Consider the following 22528-nt stretch of genomic DNA (forward strand, 5'->3'; position numbering starts at 1 on the left):
ATTTGTATAGTGGTATGAAAGAGAAACCTGGACAACTAAAATAAACTGCATGGGAACTTTCATAATTAGTCAGATCACCAGCCTTCCATTCTTGAGAAATCTTATAGAGATGTAAGGGGGAGCTAGTGGTTTGTGATCTGCAAGCTGCCCTTTTGCTTGATTTCTCCCTGCACGTAGCTGCTGTAACTGCACATACGGGTCAGGTAGCAGATGCCACACTCAATTACTACAGCACACAGCAGAATAATGGCATGGGTACACCCCCCCCCCCTCTTCCCACTGTTTAATTTATTAAAATATCCTGAAAAGAGAATGGTGGGTTGGTTGGTTTGTTTCTAATCACAGCTTTTCTTTGTATCGTTTGAATAGTTTTGACCAAGACATTTCATATTCCTTTCACTTCTCTTTTCCTTCAAAAAATGTCAGGTCTCTGCCGCTGAAGATGAGAAACGTTGGGTGAATCAGGATGTTGCAGTTAACTATCAAACACATCATGCAATCTGCTTAAGCCACCCATTCAACACTGCTAATGGCACCCTATCTCCACTGAGGAGTGCTTTGAAAAAATAAATTTGAAAGCAATTCAACCATTCACTGACACATCTGAAGAATCAAGACATGCCAAACAAAATGAAAACTAGGAAATCAGTGCTAGTGCAAGCAGAAAGAAAAAAAATGCCAAACATTATTAAATCCTGCTATGAAGTGGAACCCTGGATGGTGTATCTTTTTTTAAAAAAGTGCCATTTAGATTCTGTTGCTGTTTTGGTTGTGAATCTCCCATCATTCTGCCCAAGGGAACTAGACAGAACTTTTTAAGCATCTTGATGACTGTATTTCGCTCGATTAAGGGTTGTATGATCCTCCATTTTTTACGACAGTCTTGGAAGAGGAAGTTGGGAGACGTGAAAGAGTATGGGAAATGTGGGAGGAATTCAACATAGCCCTAAGGAGATCACTCCATCAGCAGAAGCATTTCTTGCTTGTCCATCTCCCATCTCCTCCCTTAGCACTGTTCTGTGAGTTCTCCTGACCTACCTTCCCAAGTCATGGGGGGCGGGGGCGGGGGGAAACCCAGCTGTGCAAGGGGAACTCATTGGGTGGGCTTCTGCCAAGAGGACTGGTTAGCTGAATTGGGTCCATCATGCTTTATACACACACCAGTGAATCTTCATTTCACTTCAAAATCAGAATGAGAGGAGAAAGACAACCTTGGAGGGATGTACCACAGGCACAATGCCACTTTGAAAAAGGCAATTATGTAAAAAAAAAGGGGTGGGTGGGTGAGAAAATTGGCTTTTGAGGGCAGAAAAATGCACTTTTCTTCAATCTCATGAATGTTTCTTCTACATATGAATTGAAAGTTTGTCTGTTATTTGTCTTAGAACATGGCCAGTCTTCAGGAATGATGGGATTTGGAACATCTGGAGGGCCACAAGTTCCCCATCTGTTGTTTTAAGTAATAAAATTGGCTTTCAGGGTTTTGGCTTCACCCTGGATTAATGAAAGCTCTTTTGCAGAGGCACTCACAGTGATCAGGACAGAATGGCAAAACTGAAAATCACTTGAGTTTTTCATTTGGAGGGTGGGTTGAGGAACAGAGAGGAAAAGAACTCCAGGACTCTAAGAGTAACAAATATCTTTTAGTCTTAGGCATGCTTCTGGGCAAGAGACTTTCCAATCAATCAAGTGAAACATTTGAGAACTGCAGCTGAAGAGGCACTTAAAGGTTTATTATTGCTAGTATACCGCACTACCAAAACTGACTCCTGATTGCACCTCAATGTAATACCGATCCGATTTGTAACTATTCATTCAAACTGTGATGGAAGTCGTGGTGGTCTTTTATAAGAAGCTGCACGAACAGAGGTAACCAAATGAGGTCGCTTCCAACTGGCAAGAAACCAAATGGCTACCTGAGCGTAAGAAACAAAACCAGATTAGACTTTATAAAGAGGCCCCTAAATCAAAGGTTTGGCTGATCAAATTGTGAAGAGCTGCAAGGAAGTCTCACTTTTGAAAGAGCAAATTCAGATGTTATGCACAAGTTAAATGTGCAGAAGTCACAATGAAAGAAGGGTCAGGAAAGCTCTGTAACTTCAGTCTACCAGCCCAGCCCAGCCCAGCCCACTCCATTATGTAGCATGGCAGAGACAATGCAGGCCTAGCTTACAGGATTCTTGTAAGGATTAGTGAAATGATATATGTAAATAGTCTTGAGCACTTGGAATAAGCCTAGACCTTGTGATGCATTAACCTGAACACAGCCCGCCAGCTTTGTGCTGAGGCTGCCAGATGCTTTGCTTCCCCCGGGGTGCCAGTAATTTAGATCATCCCCTTCATCTCTGAAGGACCGCTTCTTACAAGATGCTATGCATTCAAATACAGATGCCCAATTACAGAACACAAGCAGACATCATCAATTAAAAAGGGTGATCGTGCATAGAGTTGCCAATTTCCCTTTAAAAATCCATAAACATTAACAACCAATCCCCCCCAATTGCCACTCACACACATATTGAACGGGGGAGAGCAAACAGGAAGAAAGCACTGGCTTGTACATGTATGGACCCTACATAGCCAATACTTGTGTTTTGCATTCTGACATCTGTTTCTAAGCTGGGGAGCCGGGGTGGGGTGTGGGGACATCATGCAGCAAATATTATTAAAGTATATCAACCTTTTAAAATCACGGATAGTGAGGTCCATGGGTCCAAGCATTTCTCCCAATAGAAAGGTCTACTCATGACATCAGATAGCTAGAAAGGCACTGTGGATTTCTTTCTAGCTTTCGAACACCTTTTCCATGAAGCTTCTGGTACTGTCTGCTAGTGTCAAAAGACAAAGTACTGGACTAGACAGATGATATTCTACTTTTGATATTCTGGACACTGTAACGTCAGGAACTGGCACTTCTGAGAACCAGCCAATGCCCACATGCCCTACAGCACCCCAGTGCCAAATCCCAGAGCCCTTTGGGATGTACTGATAGATCTCTGTATGATTTGCAGTCAATGAGCAAGGCTTTCTGAATCCCATTCAAACAGTTGAGCAGCAGCAGCAACAGGATATCTCCCTCCTGTCCTCAACTATACTGCCAAAATGAAGAGCAGTATAGTGGATTTCTGTGAGGAAGGACTGCAAGTTCTATTTGATCCTGCTACTCAAATCTACCCCGAAACCTCTAGAACCCAAATTCTTTAATTACAGTGGTGCCTTGACTTACAAATTTAATCCGTTCTGAAGGCACCTTCCTAAGTCGAAAAATTCGTGAGTCAAAAAACGCCATTGGAAATGTGATTTCCCATAGGAATACATTGGAAATAGAAAAATTCATAAGTCGAAGCAACCCTATCTAAAAATTCGTAAGTCGAAAAATCCCTATCTAAAACCGCCGCGGTTTTTTTCCGGATGTTGAGACATTTGTAAGTGCGCGGTCATTACCCCCATTCGTAAGTCGAAAAATTCGGTTGTCGAGTCGTTTGTAAGTCGAGGTGCCACTGTATAAGTTTATGACTTACCGGTATGTTCCTGGCTCTGGTTGGTGGCTCTCGGGTTTCTGGTGGAGATCCCACAAGCCTGAAAACTGCCTATTCTTGGACCAGAACAAGGAGGAAGGAAAGCGACCCCCGTTGGTCTTGGTCCCATCGGCAGTGGCGCAGAATGCACCCACACATAGAAGGCAAGCAAACAGGAACCGGCCATGAGATGGGTTACTTAGGGCGAAGAGCCCTTTGAGAGCATTTTGTCCAAGGGCCCCTGATACCCTGGAGTTGGCACTGATTCATAGGATAGAATCATAGAAGCAACTTATTTGTTGACAAGTGTGTGGCAGGAGCTCCATGCTCACGGCCCTTCTTCCTCTGTGAGGAACTTAGCCCAGCTGGGTGGCTGTTGGCCAGGGTAAGTTCATCCAAGTTCTTTTGGAAGAGGATATGAAGACAACAAATCCTTCCTACTCCTATTTTAAAACGAACAGATAAGTGACTGTGGAAATGCCTACACAAAACATTCTCACCAGCAATTTTAAGGGCAGTATTTGACTGTTAAGCAGCTAAACAGGGAACACGAAACATTATTCACAGGCAGAACAACAGGAACTGAGGGGGTGGCAACTGTGGGTCTCCTATTAAAAGACTAAGTCTTGGCTCACAAACATCTTGGGGAAGCTGTGGCCAGAGTACCCCCAAAGTGGGGTTTTATGCAAGGGGGTGGGGAAGGAGAGTTTGTTTTGGTGTTCTGGAGAGATGCCCTCTTTTTCCTAGACCTAAAAGTAGAGAAAAACAGAGAAATGCTTACTCACACCCTCTTCAAGAGTAATACACACATGTGGGTTGGTCGGCTAGGCCGTCAAGCTGGGTGCGAAATTTTAAGAAGTAGAGAGGCCCTTCCGTAGGTAGGTGGAGAGACAAGGTATCCAAGAACTCAGATCAAAACTCAAACCCCGCAGAAAGGAAGACATCACAGTACCTTTCTTTGCAGCACCAAAATATGTGGAAACTGCGGCCATTGCAGAGAAAATAACTAGCACATGGTGTTCCTAAAGGTAAGGAAGACCCAGAACATTTTAAAAAACATTTGATGGGATTTTATTTCTTATGTGTCAAATTCAGATATAAAAGTGCCAAGTTGTGAATTTGTGCCATCACAGTATGTTTTTGCTTTTATATACTACCTTATCTCTTATTGTTTTGTATCTGCAACTTTTGCAGTTCTCCCATGTTTTGTAATTTTGGTTATGTTCTTTCTTATTTGCACTTTTGATTCTGTATTAATTAAAAACTTCTTGTAAAACACACACACACACAAAAAAAACCCAAGCAAACAACCAGGTGCTGAAGTAAAAAGTACATCAGGGCTGAGAACTTCAAGGTGGGTGAAGAGTGTGGCTGCTTTTAAACCACATCTGGAGAACTACATTTACAAGGAAGCAAACCTGTTGTCTGTCTTCTTCTGTATGTGGTGCTACCCACAGGTGCATGTTCTACTTACCTTGCCTATCAAAACATAACATCTTCCCAATTCACTTAATACATCGATAGCAGGGGTGGGGAAGCTCAAGCTCCAAATAAGGTCCTCCAAACATCTCTATCTAGCCCTCATGAATCTCCCCTCACCAAATCCCCTCCCCAGGCCAACTTCCTCACCGTGGTTACTTCACATCCTTCCTTACATCCTTTTGCCTGCCTGGAATTTGTCCTCTCGAATTCTGACAATGGCTCTTGGCTTCCAGGATGGAGAAAAGCAAGGTTGTGTGTGTACACTAGCCTACTGTATGTGGTAAAATTTACATTGGTTACACTGCCTGCTTCTACCTCTAGCCCTGCATGTGGCCCCCAGAAGCCTGTCCAGAGGTGAATGTGGCCCTTGGGCTGAAAGAGTCCCCACTCCACCCTGATGTAGAAGAAATGGTCTGAACTGAACAAAAAGCTCATGCCACAATCAGTCTGAAAGAACCCCGAAATGCCAGCTCATAAAAAGAAGCAAGTTATTACTATGAGAGTAGTCTATCTGTCTCTGTGATCACTGAAGCAGTGTGTGTACGCACACGGAAAAGATTTCCCAGCGCCATGTTACACAGGGAGCTCTTGAAGCTAAAAACTAAAGCAGGTTAGAAAATGAGCAAACTTATTAAATACGTGCACACCTAGGAAAGAAGGCAGTATCCCCTGATGTCAGCAAATGTAATAGCTTATTAAAGCTACAGCAACGATTTCATTCCAGGGATCAAATGAACAATTTTAAATGCCCCAAGTGGCCGTTCTAAAAAGCAGCAAACAGTTGACTAACATGTGCATATCTCTCTCTCTGTCTGTCTGTCTGTGTGTGTGTGTGCGCGCGCGCGCGCATGTACATGCAAGCACACACAATATTTAAATGTCATCACTGATGTTAATGATGCACTTTCTCTTTCAATCAAGTGGAAACAGAGGGAAGCAAACAAAACACCCCTCTGGGATCCTCCTCCTCCTGACTAGCAGAGTAGAATAGTGAGCAAAAGGCCTCTCCAAACTCTCTATGTCAACCCGCTAGTGCACAGATAAAGCATCGAGGACTCTTCCACCAAAATTTCTTCAGGAGGAAATATTGATCAGGGGTGGGGCTCACTGTTAGTGTTAGCAGGAGCAGCAGCACAGCTTCTTTCTATTTCCCCCTCAATGTTTCTTCTTCTTCTTCTTCTTCTTTTTGCACCACTGGAAGTGTTGGTGGTGGCACCCTGCACAATGCCTCAAACTTAGTGTTGTTCTGGGAGACTGTGTGTGTGTGTTTGGTGCGGGAATGGCAAATGCCACCGAAAAATGACAAATAACGTTTGAAGACAATCCTGCAAAGATTTATTGAGAAGGGGGGGGGGGGGGAATCTCAGACACTCTCAGCAAAATATCTTCTAGGAAATTTTACCTCAGCTCTAAGCAGAAGAAATAAAAGAAACAGGGAGAAGCATCGTCTTCAACCATCCAGCACTATCGGCCTCCTGTGCTTTAGAACTAGCTCTCCCTCCTTGTCCTTCCTAGGAAATGTTGTGGCTTGGTTTTGTTTTCTCCTCAACTATCTCTACATACATAAGCATCCATGCACAGGTACATACATGCACACACACACACCCAAAAAGCACCATGCTATACAAATGTTGCCTACAATAGATTTGGGTACATTTTTCTATTTTTCTATTTATTTATTTTTTACTATTTCTACAGATGTCAGTGAAGACAACTCAAACATCTTGGGTGAGTCATTGGCAGCATTTGCATATAATGCTAAGCCAAATCTCTGGGTTTAATAAGCCAGGACGTATATGAGTGGCAATCACCCACAGGCTTCTCCTTTCCTGCCAGTTTGCTCATCTCTACGCAAAATCAGCAAGAGAAGGCTGGATCCATGGTTTAAAAGGGAAATGGCTTCCATTTCACAATTTGCACATTTTGGTTATCTCCCGCTTGGATTACTGCAATGCGCTCTACATGGTGCTACCTTTGAAAGTAACCCGGAAACTGCAACTAATCCAGAATGCGGCAGCTAGACTGGTGACTGGGAGCGGCCGCCGAGACCACATAACACCGGTCCTGAGAGACCTACTTTGGCTCCCAGTACGTTTCCGAGCACAATTCAAAGTGTTGGTGCTGACCTTTAAAGCCCTAAACAGCCTTGGTCCTGTATACCTGAAGGAGCGTCTCCACCCCCACCATTCAGCCCAGACACTGAGATCCAGCGCCGAAGGCCTTCTGGTGGTTCCCTCATTGTGCGAAGTGAGGTTACAGGGAACCAGACAGAGGGCCTTCTCGGTAGCAGCACCCGCCCTGTGGAATGCCCTTCCATCAGATGTCAAGGAAATAAGCAATTATCCTAATTTTAAAAGACATCTGAAGGCATCCCTGTTTAGGGAAGCTTTTAATATTTAATGCTGTATTGTTTTAATATTCAATTGGGAGTCGCCCAGAGTGGCTGGGGACACTCAGCCAGATGGGTGGGGTATAAATAATAAATTATTATTATTACTGCACATAACTGGAAGCTCCGGTTTAAGTGCTAAACCCAGGCTTCCTTTATTGCTTACGAAGGAGCAAGGTTGCTGTGTGTGAATGTATGCCATTTCAAGGAATCATGGAATTGTAGAGTTGGAAGGGCCCACAGTGATCTAGTCCAACGCGCTACAATGCAAGAATGTTTTGCCCAATGTGGGGCTTGAGCTCACGACCCTGAGAAAAAGAGTCTCATGCCCTACCAATTTTACATGTGAACGAGGCCCCTATCTTCAATCTCCCCATCTTTAAAATTGAATGCAACTGACAACCTCATGGGGGTTGGTAGCTGGATGATAAAGATGGAAAAGTATTCAATCATTTTGCATATTGGGCATGTGGGAATAATGATAGCAAATATAAGAGATATTATCATTCTTCTATGTGTGGAGTTTGGAAGTAAACATGTTTGCAAAACAAGAAGATCTGGATAATTGAGGCCCCTCATTCTACCAAGCTATCTCCAGGGACATGGTGAAGGCCTACCTTTCATACAACTGTGGATCTTATGTTGATCAAGTCACCTTCCTGCCTCCCCCAAATTCCATTTACTCCCAGGCATGTGGTGTTCTATTTTTATCCAATGAAGTAGGAGAATCAACAGAATTAACAAGGTTGATCCTGATTCCCAGAGGTCTCCCCCTGAGGAAATTGCTTCAATTTGCACTTTCAGATTTTTAGCCTCTGCGAGTTCATCTCAACATTGCCCTTCTTTCGATATACGTACATAAATATCAAAGGGAACTAACAGTGGAAAACTAACCCCATCTACTCAAAAGTAAGGCTCACGGAGTACAGTGGAGATTGCAAACCAGGCAAAGTGGGTACAAGATTGCAGCCTAAAACGGATTAATTCTGATCAGGTCATGAGATGATCCCTTGCTAGGGATAATCCATTGATAAGCGCCATTTATCTGCATGCTTTGTTCACTTGTCTCTATTTGTCCTCTCCCCAGTATTGCCACCTCTGAAGCCGGAGCTCTGATGTTAGACAGAGCCCCGATGTTTCCTCAGCGCTGTTTATCAGCCCCGGCTCCTTGTCTGACATTTCCTGTTCACATACAGTCCCTGCTGATCACGGACTCTAGCTTGGTTGCATGGATACTTCAGGCCCAGGCAACCTTCCCATTTTTAGCTCATCTGATTAGCCTAGCAAGCATCCTGTTGCTCTGCCATTTCTCAGGTGAAAACAGTAAAAGGAGAAAAGAAAGATATGTACATATAAGCGGACAAACCCGATTCACAGGGCAGCTCTTTGTGGAGTGCAAAACAAATGCATATTTTATAAGGAAATCCCCTTTCCCTTCTCAGATCAATATCACAATATGATAAAGAGGGAAGTCTGGGGCATGGGGAAGGAGTTGAGGGGAGGGAAAGGGGCATAAGAAAAGCAAGTGTTTAAGTACCATATATTCTCTGACTGATTCTTACTTGGCACCCTATGCCCTCCCTCCCTGTCCATCCTAGCCTTTGGCCACACCACTTATCTGATCAAATTAAAAGCCATAACCAGTGGAGGCTGGTCCATAATTAGGAAGAACTTCCTGACAGTAAGAGCTGTTCGACAGTGGAATTTGCTACCAAGAAATGTGGTGGAGTCTCCTTCTTTGGAGGTCTTTAAGCAGAGGCTTGGCAGACATATGTCAGGAATGCTTTGATGGTGTTTCCTGCTTGGCAGGGGGTTGGACTGGATGACCCTTGTGGTCTCTTCCAACTCTATGATTCTATAATGGTGAGCAGGTGAGCCCACCAACCTCAGCCAGCCCCCACCTGCTGCCCTTCTTTCTAAAAAACAAAGTGGCAGTGGGTACCAGCTTACTATAGTTGTACCTTGCTTTGTGACCGGGATCCGTTCCAGAGCCCCGGGCGCTAGACGAAAAGGACGCACGGCAAAGCGCCACTCTGCGCACGTGTGCGAAGCACGATTTAGCGCTTCTGCGTATGCGCAAGTGGCAAACCCGGAAGTAACCTAAATAAAAAAATTCCTTCAGTAGCACCTTAAAGACCAACTAAGTTTATATTTTGGTATGAGCTTTCGTGTGCATGCACACGAAAGCTCATACCAAAATATAAACTTAGTTGGTCTTTAAGGTGCTACTGAAGGAATTTTTTTATTTTGCTTCGACTCAGACCAACACGGCTACCTACCTGTAACCGGAAGTAACCTGTTCTGGTACTTCCGGGTTTGACGCGGACACTCAACATAATGGACGCTCGACAAGGCAGACTCAATACGAGGTACCACTGTACTCCTTAGCGGGAGTGTAGACCTCAGCAAGGAGGGACAAAACCAGTTGTCACTGTGTATCATTGGCTCTGGTTCTGCCCATCATTGGCTCTAGCTCTGTATCCTGTTGGCCTCACTGCTTTCCGCCCTACCAGCCCCAAGTGGCACCAGCAACCACTGGCCAAAGCTATGAACATCAGATGTGATTGCCAACTTTACTTTATGAACATGAATGGCAGCCCTGTTTATCTATCAAAGGCCTACTGATAAACCAGCATACTGCCTCCCACTGTGCCGACCAGACATCTCTGGAAAACCCAACAGTAGGACAGGAAGGCAACGGTACTTTCTTCGGCTGCTTCCATCCGGCAACTGGCATTCAGTAGCGAACAGAGGAATTTGCCTTAGGCAGAGTCTGACCACAGGCGGTCCTGGTCCAGTTCTGTCTATGCTGAATGGCAATGGCTCTCCAAGGATTCAGACACAGGTCCTTTCAGCCTGACTACCTAGAATCCTGAGAACTGAACTTGGTACCTTCTACAACCTTAGCATGCAATCTGCCACTGAGCTATGGCCTTGCATAAGATTGCATGGCCGCTTCCCCATTCCTTACTCTACAATGGTCCCCTTTTGTCTGACACATTGCACGAGGCACATTTGAGGGAAAACGCCACCCTCCAAACATCCTGATTTCCAAGCAGCAGCCATGCTTGCTTCTTGCTTGCCTTTACAGAGCCCCAGCTGGCTGAGCGTCAATAGCTAAGCAGCTGACCATTGTGAGGTCAAAGCAGTCAACCTCCTCCACCCTTTTTGACCTTACAAACTGCAACTTCTTTTTTAAAAAAAGAATGCCCTTGGGGGATTAAAATATTAGGTTGGCTGTTGGGCTAGAATGGTTGGGCCATGTGTCCAATGCTGTTTTTAGTCTATTTGTCCTTATAGAATTGTAGAGTTGGAAGGGGCCGTGAGGGTATCTAGTCCAGTGTTTCCCAACCAGCAGCAGGAGAGGGCGATCGCTGAGGCTCCCATTTTGACCAGTACAGCCCACGATCCACAACCCTAAGGCCAGGTAAGTGCAATGGTGGGATGGCAATGGGAAGGGCTGGGCGAGCCAGAGCTGCTTGTGGCTGCTGCCAGTGCTGGGCCCGGTGGAAGCCTGGGCCTGACTTTGCTAGGTGCAGGATGCAAAAGAGCGCCTAGTGGGTCAGGGCCTTTCGATGTTGCCAAGCGGCGCTCAGAGAGCATAGGAAGTGACCTTACAGATGTATTTGGTCCATCTAGCTTAGTATTTACTACACCGACTGGCAATGACTCTCCAGGGTTTCAAACAGGGGTTCCCATGAAGCCCTACCAGGAGATGTTGGGGATTGAACCTGGGACCTTCTGCATACAAGGCAGGTGCTCTCCCACTGGGCTATGGCCCTCCCACTAATATTCATTCTTGTAAGGCCAAGGTAGTTGACTGAGAGAAGCAGTGAGGTTGTTGGTGAACAAGACCTTAAGTGACAGGGTAGCAGCACCCCAGTCCTAGGAACAGAAACAGCAGGCTGGGAAACAAGTAAGAGAGGCGGCTGCTGCATTCGCTCCCTGATTGTGGGTAGGCCAAAACAGATTGCTGGATTAGATAGCCTTGGTCTGATCTAGCAGGGCTCTTCTTAGGGCCACGTGTGCTTTACATGCTAATGGCAGCTAAAACTGAAGCACTGCACCTGGACATGGAGGTCCCATTTAGCTATGAGGACTGATGGCCATTGACAAACCTATCTTCCATAAATTTGCCTGATCTTCTTATAAGAACAGTTCAGAATCTAGCAAGTCAGTAGTAATCAAAGCCCCACAGTTGGAAATATTGCACTAGCAAACAGCATGTGGATAAATACAAAAACCAAGAGTTCAAGTTCCCCATCCATTTTTATTTTATCTTTGCAAGAGAGCAACACTCTAGCACCACACATTTTGCCAAGGAAGGCAGAGCAGGAGCTCAAGTAATTAACAAGCAGAGGGAAACTTCCTTCACTGGAAAGGCCTTTAAAACAAGCACGTTGTGCCTAGGGCTAGAGTGCAATCAGGTGCAGAGTGCCAGTGGTGCGGACAGGTAGTGGCAAAGGCTTGGGTCACAGAGTTACATGACAGCGTGATTCATTCAGGCTTCGTAAACTAGCTTGGGAGTGGGTGGGGAGCATGCTATTTTCTACTCCTAACTTGACTTTTAAGAAACTTGACTCAGAAGTCTCGTCTACAGATAAATACTCTGACCTTTGCTGAACTGCCCTCCCTTAAGCAGCATTACTAGGCAGAAAGCAGAGACTATCTGAAGGGCAGGTCCTCAGGGATTCTGCAAAACTCCCCTCCAAAAACACCCAAGTTGACCTGCCCGACCCTGCATCAAGAAAAGAGACCTCTTGGCTTTCTTTATGACCTAAGATAAAAGCACCACATTACTCACAAGCAGAAAGCAGAGTGTCACAGCATGTGTTTGGGAAACGCAAGCTGAACTGAGAGGAAAAACCAACACACTGTTAGAGGAAGGGTGGGCTGGTTTCAGCTGCCCCTCTCCTCTCTCTCTTTTTTTATCAATTGAAATGGAAAGGCAGACACTTCTTCTCACCGGCTGAGATGGCTCGTCTTAAAAAGGCAATAGGCTTTCTGCTAGTGCTCACATTAAGCATGACATCCAGGACAGAAGAACACTTCAAAGTATACATATGTGATGGAAGCCTCCAACTGTTAGCATGGTGGTCTGCTGTCAACAATACCAGCATATTGTGGAGACAGTGGGTTGCTTGCAGCTAACTTAGCAAGTGAATTGTAGACACATTTAACAATGGCTGCGAGACTGGCAAAGGCGCCTCATTATAGAGTTAACGAGCTGCGTAAGCACATTTCAAAACATAATTTTCTTCCCTTAGAAAACATATATTGTTCAGAAAGCCTGGATAGTTCTCTTCATTTTAACACCCCTCGTTTCTGCGGGCCCATCTGTGTTTTGACACAATATTTATGTTTTCGTATGCCACAAGACGGCATTTGATGCCGAAATCTAAATAGCTATTCCACAGGCAGATGTGGGACATTCCAAATGAGTAAAAAGGCAACAAATAATCAAAGTCTGAACTGCTCAGCAGTATTTCTGGAAAACAAAAATATGAAATAAAATAGGCCGACACAGAGCCAACATTTCACCCACTTTCTCTGTTTCATCAACGGAATGTTCCCTTTCTCCGTTAGCTGCAGGCTGAGGCCACAACTTGGGAAAGCGTGCATGTCTCCAACTCTTAACACACAACCTCAACAATCCCACAGGAACTATGTGGATGAGCTTTGCCCCTGTAACAAGGCCCCCAGGTACCTCATGCATGAGCCAGACATTCTGCTCAGCCATGCTTTCCGTCACTCTAGGAAGGGAGTTTTATGCATGCACGTGGACTTCTAGCAGGAGGATTTTCCGAAGCAAAGAGGAATATGACAGCACACAAAATAAAAGCTGGAAGTACAGCTACCACCATGTTTTAAAGAGCTATACATCCTGGAGGCATAATTAACTCCCTTCTCATTTCGAATACTACTTTAGCCAATATACAACAAATGCCATTATGGCAAGAATGTTTGCAGAACTGCCCACAGTTGAAACAGACATACATAGGCCTGTTAATTGTCACATTTAGTTTAGCCTTGATTGAGTGGCTTTGGAGGGTCACTCAAGTCTGCTCCATCTTGCCCCCTATATCACACTGGCTCCCCACACACAGCAAGATGCCATTGCTCAAATGCTATTTAAAGTTCAGAATATGTTGACCCCAGCAAAAATAAAATATCCAAGGAAAAGTCACTCACTATGCAGCAGAGTCATTCAGCTGGTACTCTCGGGAACGATTAAAACAGGCCTGGACTCCGTTGTCTGACCACAGCCTCCTGATCACGTTGGACAAGTCCTCTGGCATGATCCCCTGCTCCTCTGCAGTGCAAGAGAGTGCAAACAACTGACGGGCATCATCCTGCAGGGGAAAACAAAACCCAGGTGGTTAGGCCCTTGAGCTCTCCTTGGCTCATCTGCTGAGCATCACAATGAAGCTCACATTCCACTCCCACACTCCTCCCAAGAGGGTCATCCCCGGGGAAGTGTGTTTTAGTGCTGAGCAATGGAGTAAAACATTCCCTAGGTGCAAAGCAGTTGCCCGTGCAGAATGTGTCAACATCTCTGCAAGAAGCCAGTGCTTAAAGACTTTATTGATTTAACAGCACTAAACAAAGCTGACATCAGGCAAACAATTTGATGGTCAATACAGGAACACAATTACAGCTTATCTTCAGTTGCAAAAACTCTAGGGAACACCTAGTGGAAGCATGAATTTGCCCGTAACTTGACAGCGGGTGGACCTGAGCAGGATTACTCTGGAAAGGTGAAAATTTATTTGGTGCTATCCACTTTTCCTTCTCAAAGACACAAAACAGAAACGCAAGACAAAGTGGCAAAAACATCAACGTGTCAAATGCCTTTAATGCAATGGTCAAGAGACACTAAGAATCAAAGTTAAAAGCAGAAACAAGAAGCAAGAATTTCGAATATGTGTCTCTTGTCAAAACAGCTCATTCGATTACAAAGACGAAGAATCCATGATTAAACTATTATGAGTCTAAGCCCAATTCAGATCTCTCTGTAGAGGTGTGGCACTGTTGAAAAATTGCTCCCTTGTGGCCTGTTGACATGCTGACATGGTGACAAATGGAAGATAGGATCACCCACAAACATTCTGTTCAAGCAGCTAATTCCCACTCCAGCGCTGTCTCTCCTTACGAAAATCCAGTTGCTGGTGTAGGAGTAACAACATGAATGATGAAATCCCACGAGATTGGAACGTGCTTACACTGAGGATGCCCAACAGCAACAGAATGGCCTTCCGTGACTCTAACATGGCAACGCTATTCTATGGACTTGACTGAAGGTAGCTGCAACATTTTTGGGGAAGAAGCCAAAACAACACTTGGGACCAAATGATGGGGAAGACTGCAGCAAAGAATGCTGTGTGAATTAGGTACTTCTGCCTGATGGAGATGTGCAACTGCAAATCCTGCCTATTGCTATACTATCATAAATTGGTCCTGTAAAAAAGGTCACTTTTACATCATCTGCTTTAAGGGTCAGAAAATGCACATTGTGGAAAATGCATAATGAGCCAGAAGCACCACTCACACTGTCCCCAGTCACAAAGGTTTCTCCTTATCAAACCTAGATAGGTGCTCAGAGAACCAAAACTCTTAAATGTAGCCTCAAGAGGAAAGCCCATAGCTCAGTGGTATAGCATCCACCTTCAATGCATGAGGCTCCAGGTTTAATCCCCAGCATCTCTAGGCTGGGCTGAGAGAAAGCCGTCTCTGAAATCCTGGAGAGCCATTGCCAGGCAGTGTAGACATTATTGCGCTATATGGACTAGTGGTCTGGCTCAGTACAAGCCAATTTCCTAGGGTTTCTTCAATGAACATGGCTTTCTTGGGTATAAGTCTGGAGAATAGAAGAGTGAGGTAGGATTGATAGCCATATTCAAGTACCTGAAAGGCTGTTTTCTCCTGCTCTAGAAGGTAGGACACAAACCAATGGATTCAAATTACAAGATAGAGGATACTCCAACTAAATATTAGGAAGAATTTTATGACAGTAAGAGTTATTCCAGCAGTGGAATGGACTACCTTGGAAGGTGGTTTTTAAGCAGAGGTTGGATGGCCAATTGCCAGGGATTATTATTTAGTTATGATTCCTGCATGGCAGTGGGGGGGGGGTCCCTTGGGGTCCCTTCCAACTCTGCAAATCTAGGATTCTTTAAGATAAAAAGAAGAAAAGGAATATACTGAAGTACTTTCCTGCTTTCTGAACATTTATTCCATTTGATTAGTGGCATGGACGTGCTCATTTTACTAATAATAAAAACCATGGTTGTTCTAGTATTTTAGAAAGTAGCTGCTACGGACATTCACCTTATTGACTACAAGAAACTTGCTACCAGGCTTTGCCATTGCATCCTCTGACATTCGTGATCTTAAAGGCAATCCACTCCAATTAGTTTCTGGGCAAAAGATCAACCTTATTTCTCTTACAACTCATTGTTATACCCTCTAACAAATTCAATCTGGCACCAGCCAGTTTCTGCAGCCAGATAGCATTGACCTAGAGAGAGAAAAGTACTTCTGCTGCATTTTCTCCTGCTTTTCTCTCAATAAACTTTTATTTTTATTATTGCATTTATATCCCCCTTTTTCTCCAAGGAGCTCAAAGTAGTGTCCATGGTTCTCCCCTCCCTCATTTAAGCCCCACAACTAGACATAGCTGACATTTCTGCATTGCAGGGGGTTGGACTAGATGACCCATCAGGTCCTCTTCCAACTCTATGAATCTATGATTGACCCAAGGTCACCCAGTGAGCTTCATGGCCAAATGGCGATTTTAACCCTGGTCTCCCAGGTTCTAGTCCAACTCTAACCACTATACCACACTGGCTAATCCCTTTGCCTACTCCAAGGATCCTTTCTATATTTCTAGTGTTTATACTGACACTTAAATTCTGGGTTCATCATCCTTCATAGCAGCAACAATAATGGCTCACTTCACCCACCCCACTATCACCAACAGCCCTGCACCAGTTCTGGAGATTTCCATCCTCCGCCAGAATGTTTTGCTTTTCTCAAATGTTTGGATCAGTCCCTGATTGGCAGCCATCTGTCAAGCTGGTACCCCATAGTTGCAACATCCCAAACCTATGCCTTCAGCCTTCTTCCCATTTTTAAAGTTAGTGATAAAAGTTCCCCTCAAAGTTTAATTTTCCTCTCTTTCAAACTCAGACCTAACCCACACTTGCAACTGAAAGTCACTCTCAACTGTTATGATTTGTCATGGATGCGCATTGGGAAAGGGGATGGGGCAGCGGGATGCCAGGGTCATATCAGATTTGGGCTAAGTAAAAAAAAAAAAGGCAGATGCCATCTGCAAAATATATGGCACTCCAAATGCAATGCATCTTTTGTACGAAGTATAATAACCCTGGGACAGAATGGCTCTTCCTCATTGAATAGCAGGAACCAAACAGCATGCTCCATTTTATGTAAACAGATGCCACTTCTGCTGATGGTGAACAGCCAGAAGCACTTTTGGATGGGCATAAATCTGGCTCCTCTTAGCAGGTTTGCAAAAACTCTGAAGATGTTGTAATTATTTTAAAAAAACAAGCAGTGCGCAATTAAAATATTTGGCTTGCTTTTCTCCCTGCCCATGCAAGTCTTAATCCAAACTCCTCAGGCAGCTATTGATGAAGAGCTGAGATACAGTTTTCCACTGTGACAAGATTCCACAGGGTTTTGGGTTTTTTGTGTGGGGTAGGGTGAGAGAGAATATAACATTTCATACTCAGAAGAAAAACTAGAGCAGTAGTCTTGCAACCTTTTTGGACCTGAGAATGACTGTGGAGAGGAATTCAAGCAGATTCTCAAGGCTCCTTATATACAGGCTGCTAAAAAGAACTGCCCTTTCAGCAGCCACCTCTCACACAGACGTTCAGCTGCGTATACAGTACAGCCCTATTCCAAGGCATCTCCTTTCTTCTACTCCAGTCAACACACTGTGAATCCACCCCCTCCCCTCTGCAGCTCATGGCTCCACTCAGTTGCTTAGGTTACAGGTCGGTTGCAAACTGCTATAACCTTTTAAAAATTGCAACATTACATCATGTGCTCGCGCACACCCCTTTCAAAGGATGTGTCATCACATCCTTCCTCCATATTGTTTATGGACAATTTCTTAGCCAGGGGGATTCCGTGGGGAATTGCTTGGGAGAGCAAAAAAACAGAATTCAGACAATGAACAGCTTTCTGTTTGTGTACGTTGTGATTAATACTTAGGAAGTCGTCCAGAACCACAAAGAGCTACGTTGCTGCCCTTCGCTGCTTTTAGACTAAGTGGTCCGTGTACAAAGATAAATGCAAAAGGGCACCCAATGTGAGTCTGCCTGGATTGAGGTGATGACCAACAGGCTGTTGTTACAAGCTCACTTTAGCTTTCCACCATTCTGATCTGTAACCTATAGTTATTTATGAGATGTCTACACAAGCTACATTTCCCCTTCTGCTGATTAACAGCATTGTTTCTGTTGTAGCTCTGCTGACTTGAGCCATTCTGACAGCACAGGCAGATGGACCCAATCAAATGTGAAAAGCAACAGAGTATTGTCGCATTTTAAAGATGAACGAGTTAATTATGCCACTAGTTCTTTTGTGGGCCAGCTTCAGCTTCATGAGATGCACGAAATGTTATCTAAAGTTTGAGAGGGGTGGTGGTGGTGGTGGGTGGAGTGTAACCATGTTTCCATATACCTGAACTCAGGATAAGACAATTTGTGCATCTGATGAAGTAGTGTCTAATCCACAAAAGCCCTAATAAACGAGTTAGAAGGTGCCACAAGACTCTTCGTTGCCCTTGCTGCAACAGACTAACATGACTACGTTTTCATTGTAACTAATATGCTTCAGTCAAGACCAGGCACCCCCAAACTGCGGCCCTCCAGGTGTTTTGGCCTACAACTCCCATGATCCCTAGCTAACAGGACCAGTGGTTGGGGAAGATGGGGGTTGTAGTCCAAAACATCTGGAGGGCCGAAGTTTGGGGGTGCCTGGTCAAGACGTTAACAACTTAACAAAGTGTTGGCACACTGCCAGAGGACTTTGCATCAAAGTCACCCAAGTTCTATGTCTGGGCATGAAAAGTCAAATTCTGCAACACAAATGAAACAGCAAACTCGTGTTTGCGCAGTAAGTGTCTTCTGACTAATTCTCTGATCTGATTTTTAAAAAAGACAGAGGGGAGGGATGTTGGGCACGAATGCCCCATACCTCCGGACCCCTGGGATGCCCCACTTGAAGGGAACAAGCACACTTTTCAATTTTAGTACTGGGTGAAGATGTCAGGAAGGATTTTGAGGTCTACTAATATGATTAGAGAAAGCCAGTTAGCAACAAGGAGGAAGGGAAGGAAACTCACTGCTCTGGCAGGGTCCCCAAAGTCGATCTGCAGGTTCCCCATCGCTTTGATGATAGCCATTATGGACTGAATGGTGTTGCTGTAAACCACTGCTTTGTACTGTCGGCACTCCTCTTCTGAGTATCCATCCTCATGGATAATCCTGGAAAAGAAGAGAACAGAGAACGATCCAAAATGTCAGCATGTCAAATGCAAGAGGCCTGAAATGGATAATTTTTGCTACATTCCTTCTCCTAAAATATTTGTGCTAAAAGAAGTCACTAGCAGTGAGTGCCCCATGTGACAATACTACAGCATAAGAGCAAGTGGAGAGAAGGAAAAATTCAGTTAAATTCAGAATATGCCAAAGGACACATTCCCCTTATGTGCCAAATTCCTGACTCAACCCATTTCAGAAACTTGCTTTGCCTTTGATTTGTAAAAATGTCTGGACGGGTTCTGAGGGTTACCGGTACTTTTCCCTATTTGTGGGAGAGGGCAGTGATTATTTTACAAAATGCAAGCAGGTTATCTGAAATGGCTCACTAATAGTAGCATAGAGAGAACTACGCTGTTAAGTTAGGGGTTGGGAACCCCAGGCTCAGGAAAAGTGCCCTGAGGACACTTCGCCGGACATGTCTGCAGGCAACACACCTCTCATTGGCCCTGCTCCAAACCTCCTCGAATACTTTTACTCGGCTGGAAAGTGTCCCCTGAACTGTGATAATGGCTCTTGCTTACCATATCCACTGTAACCAACCAGAGAGCTAGCTGCCTCTGCAGTCTCCAGAAACTTCAGCTGGTGCAGAATGCAGAAGCCAGACAGTTAACCAGATTGTGTAATTTCCTTCTTAAAACAGCTACACTAGTTTCTGGTTCATTTCCACACACAACTAAAACTGCTGTTTATGACCTAAATAGCTCTAAGCCTAGGAACAGGATAACTGAAGGAATGCCTGCTCAATGGTAAATATCTTACAAAAAACCCCCACATGTGCCAGCCAATTTCTGAGTATCACTTCATGGGGATTGGGGGGGGGCATTTTCCATGGCTTCTCCCAGATTGTGAAATGCACTCCCTAGACATGTCTGCCTTGCCCCTCCATTGATGGCTTTTCACAGTAGTATGTTCTGACAGGCCTTAACCATGCGAGATAAATATTTATTGATTGATATATTTATTGCTTTTTATTACTGAATTTGATGCTTTTGGTATTTATTGCTGTTGTCCAGCTGCCCTGGACACAACTAAGTGAAATATGGGAATACAGCTGTGAGCAGCAACAACAGCAGCAATAAGAGAGCAGCTCTCTCTCTTAGCCAGAAAACAATCAACTATGGCAATCACACAAGTCCAGGGTAGGAACCCAGGCTTTACAATAGCAGCAGATTGAGATCAAGCTTTTGCCTCCCTGGGCTATTTTCCTAATAGCAGAGCTGAAATTGACTTGTGGTCTGCTGTGGCTGCACTGCTGCTAGGAAGGCTCTGAAAGGCACACCAGCTGAGAAATAGACCATCTGCTTGTCAGTTTAGCCAGAGGCAACAATTCAATTCAATCAGTGTGAAAGAGAAAGTTTCTAACTGGCCACATTGTTCAAAGCCTGAATCTACTCGGAGAAATGGGGCCAGTTGCAACTGGCCTGGCTCAGCTCTAGGATACTGCTGTGATGAGCATCATAGAAATGCTTCAAACCAGCAAAACCCGGCGCGTTAGAAAAGACAACTTCTCAGCTCATCTTGCTCTATGCTGAGCGCAATTCCATGACAGGAGGCCAGCTTAATAGACTTAGTCTCATTCCTCTGCCAACCATGACCAACAGAAGCAGACAATATAAATTAAAATGTTCATTCTAAATTTAACAGTTCAGATGACTATATTTTTAAAATTCCAGTAACTACTAAAGGCCAGAGACCCAATATGCTGGCATTATACATATACAGTGAGGGTGTGTGTATTTAAATTAGGGGTTGTCTCTTGCTAATCTATATGGACAGCCAAAAGAATAATTATTCTTTTTCCGCAGCCAGAGAAAGGTTTTAGGCAATACCCAAGAACACCCAGAGAGTTGGCTGAAAGGGTAATCTCTCCCTTGGCTTAATGCTTTTATTTCCTGCTTGCTGGAACTGTTCCAACTGGGATCCAGGTTTATAGGATAAGGCAGTAGGGGGCAGAGTTCAAAGCTCTCTAGGTTGGCTGTCTCTCCGCTGTCAACAGGGTCTCCCCAGCTGATCTTAACACCCAGAAAAGTCAATGTGAGAGAAGGCATTCAGATATGTGGATATATGCATTTTAAAAAATATCTTCATCTACTTCATCTACTTGAAATATTAAAAGGCAGCTTGCCCTTCAACTACCAGGAGATTTACATTTTCACTTTGAAAAGTTCACATATTTCTCAAAATACGGCAGGTTGAGGAGTTTGTGCCACATATCCAAAATTAGGCACAATCTAAACAGCATTTGAGTTGTAAAGGGCAACAAGTACATTTTGTTTTCTCACCTCCTGATCTTATGGAGAGTAAGTGCCATGATGGAAAGCTGGTAAAGGCTGAATGGAAATGCAACAAGGATTTTGTACTGCTACTAAAAGTGTCCTTCCACCACCTTCTTATTCCAACAGGCTTCTGGGAAATGACTGCTTTTAATTAAAGGGCTGGTGCTGTTTTTATTGTAATGTTTGTATGTTTTCAACAGGCTGTGTACATGTATATAGTTTTAATTCTATACATGATTGTTTGTTTTTCTATGTTTTTAGTGGCTCTTGTTTTTATTTGTAAGTTGCCTTGACCCCTCTCAAGGAAAAAGGTGGGGTATAAATAAATATTTAACAACAACAGCAGCAGCAGCAGCAGCAGCAGCAGCAGCAGCAACAACAACAACAGTACTCTACAATTAAAGATCACATTGTAGCTGCTACTGATTTTTAAGAGTGGCTCTTCACTTTCCACTGCCCTCTCTGTTCTATAGAAAAAGAAGACTGCATCAGGCAAAATATAATTCCAACATGGAAAGAAAGAAGTAAATAGTATTATGTGTGCACAGCAAAAATCTGTGTCTATTCTGGTGTGTGGGTGTGGGTGGGTGTATACACAGGAATGGGGAACCTGTGACCTTCCAGATATTGTTCGACTACAACTCCCATCAGCCCACAGTCAACATGGTCACTGGTCAGGGATGATGGGAGCTGTAGCCTCATCTGGAGGGTGCCAGGTTTCTCATCCATGGTGCAAAGCTACAGTTGGCCACCAGCTAATTATGACGCTTACCATTTCTTTAAGGTTTAAGAATGCAGGACGCAGCCACTGAAATACCACCACCACAAAGTGGTGAACATAACATAGAGAGCTACAATATTTGAACAAAAAAGAATGCTTACTTCATCTGTTTTACGATTGTGCTCTTCCCAGACTCTCCTGCACCTGTAGAAAATAAAGAAGACTTGTAAGATACAGGTCTTTGACCCTGGCATTCAAGTGCATAATCCCCCCCTCCCCAGCCTCCTGTACTCAGATTCAGCATTAGGTCTGATAATTGCCAGTCCTGGCAGGCTTGTTCTGAGAACCTAGTTTTAAACTGAGGCTTTCCACTTAGTTTAGGGGAGTTACCTGGATTCATTTATGTTAGGGTTCACAATGGTCACATAGTTGGCAAACCCGGGGGGGGGGGAAGTGGAGTGAAATAAATTTGCACAAGACATGAGTTGTGCAAAGCCTACAACAAAATGCCATTCCCTTAGTCCTGCTTCCACTATCTTAGGTAAAGGTAAAGGGACCCCTGACCA

General features: G+C 44.3%; 1 protein-coding gene across 2 annotated transcripts in view; it reads right to left on the bottom strand.

Annotated features, from left to right (window-relative positions):
- The window catches only part of GNAI2 (G protein subunit alpha i2), a 132575-nt gene that overhangs the window by 32743 nt on the left and 77304 nt on the right, over positions 1-22528 (bottom strand). For both annotated transcript variants that reach the window (XM_035105998.3, XM_088662147.1), the window contains exons 2-4: positions 22124-22166; positions 18767-18908; positions 13582-13742 (exon numbers count right to left, since the gene is read on the bottom strand). In XM_035105998.3, the coding sequence (XP_034961889.1) occupies positions 13582-13742; positions 18767-18908; positions 22124-22166 (346 nt within the window). The remainder of the gene's footprint in view (positions 1-13581; positions 13743-18766; positions 18909-22123; positions 22167-22528) is intronic.

Source organism: Zootoca vivipara, chromosome 2, assembly GCF_965207765.1.
Source record: "Zootoca vivipara chromosome 2, rZooViv2.hap1.1, whole genome shotgun sequence".
NCBI lineage: Eukaryota > Metazoa > Chordata > Lepidosauria > Squamata > Lacertidae > Zootoca > Zootoca vivipara.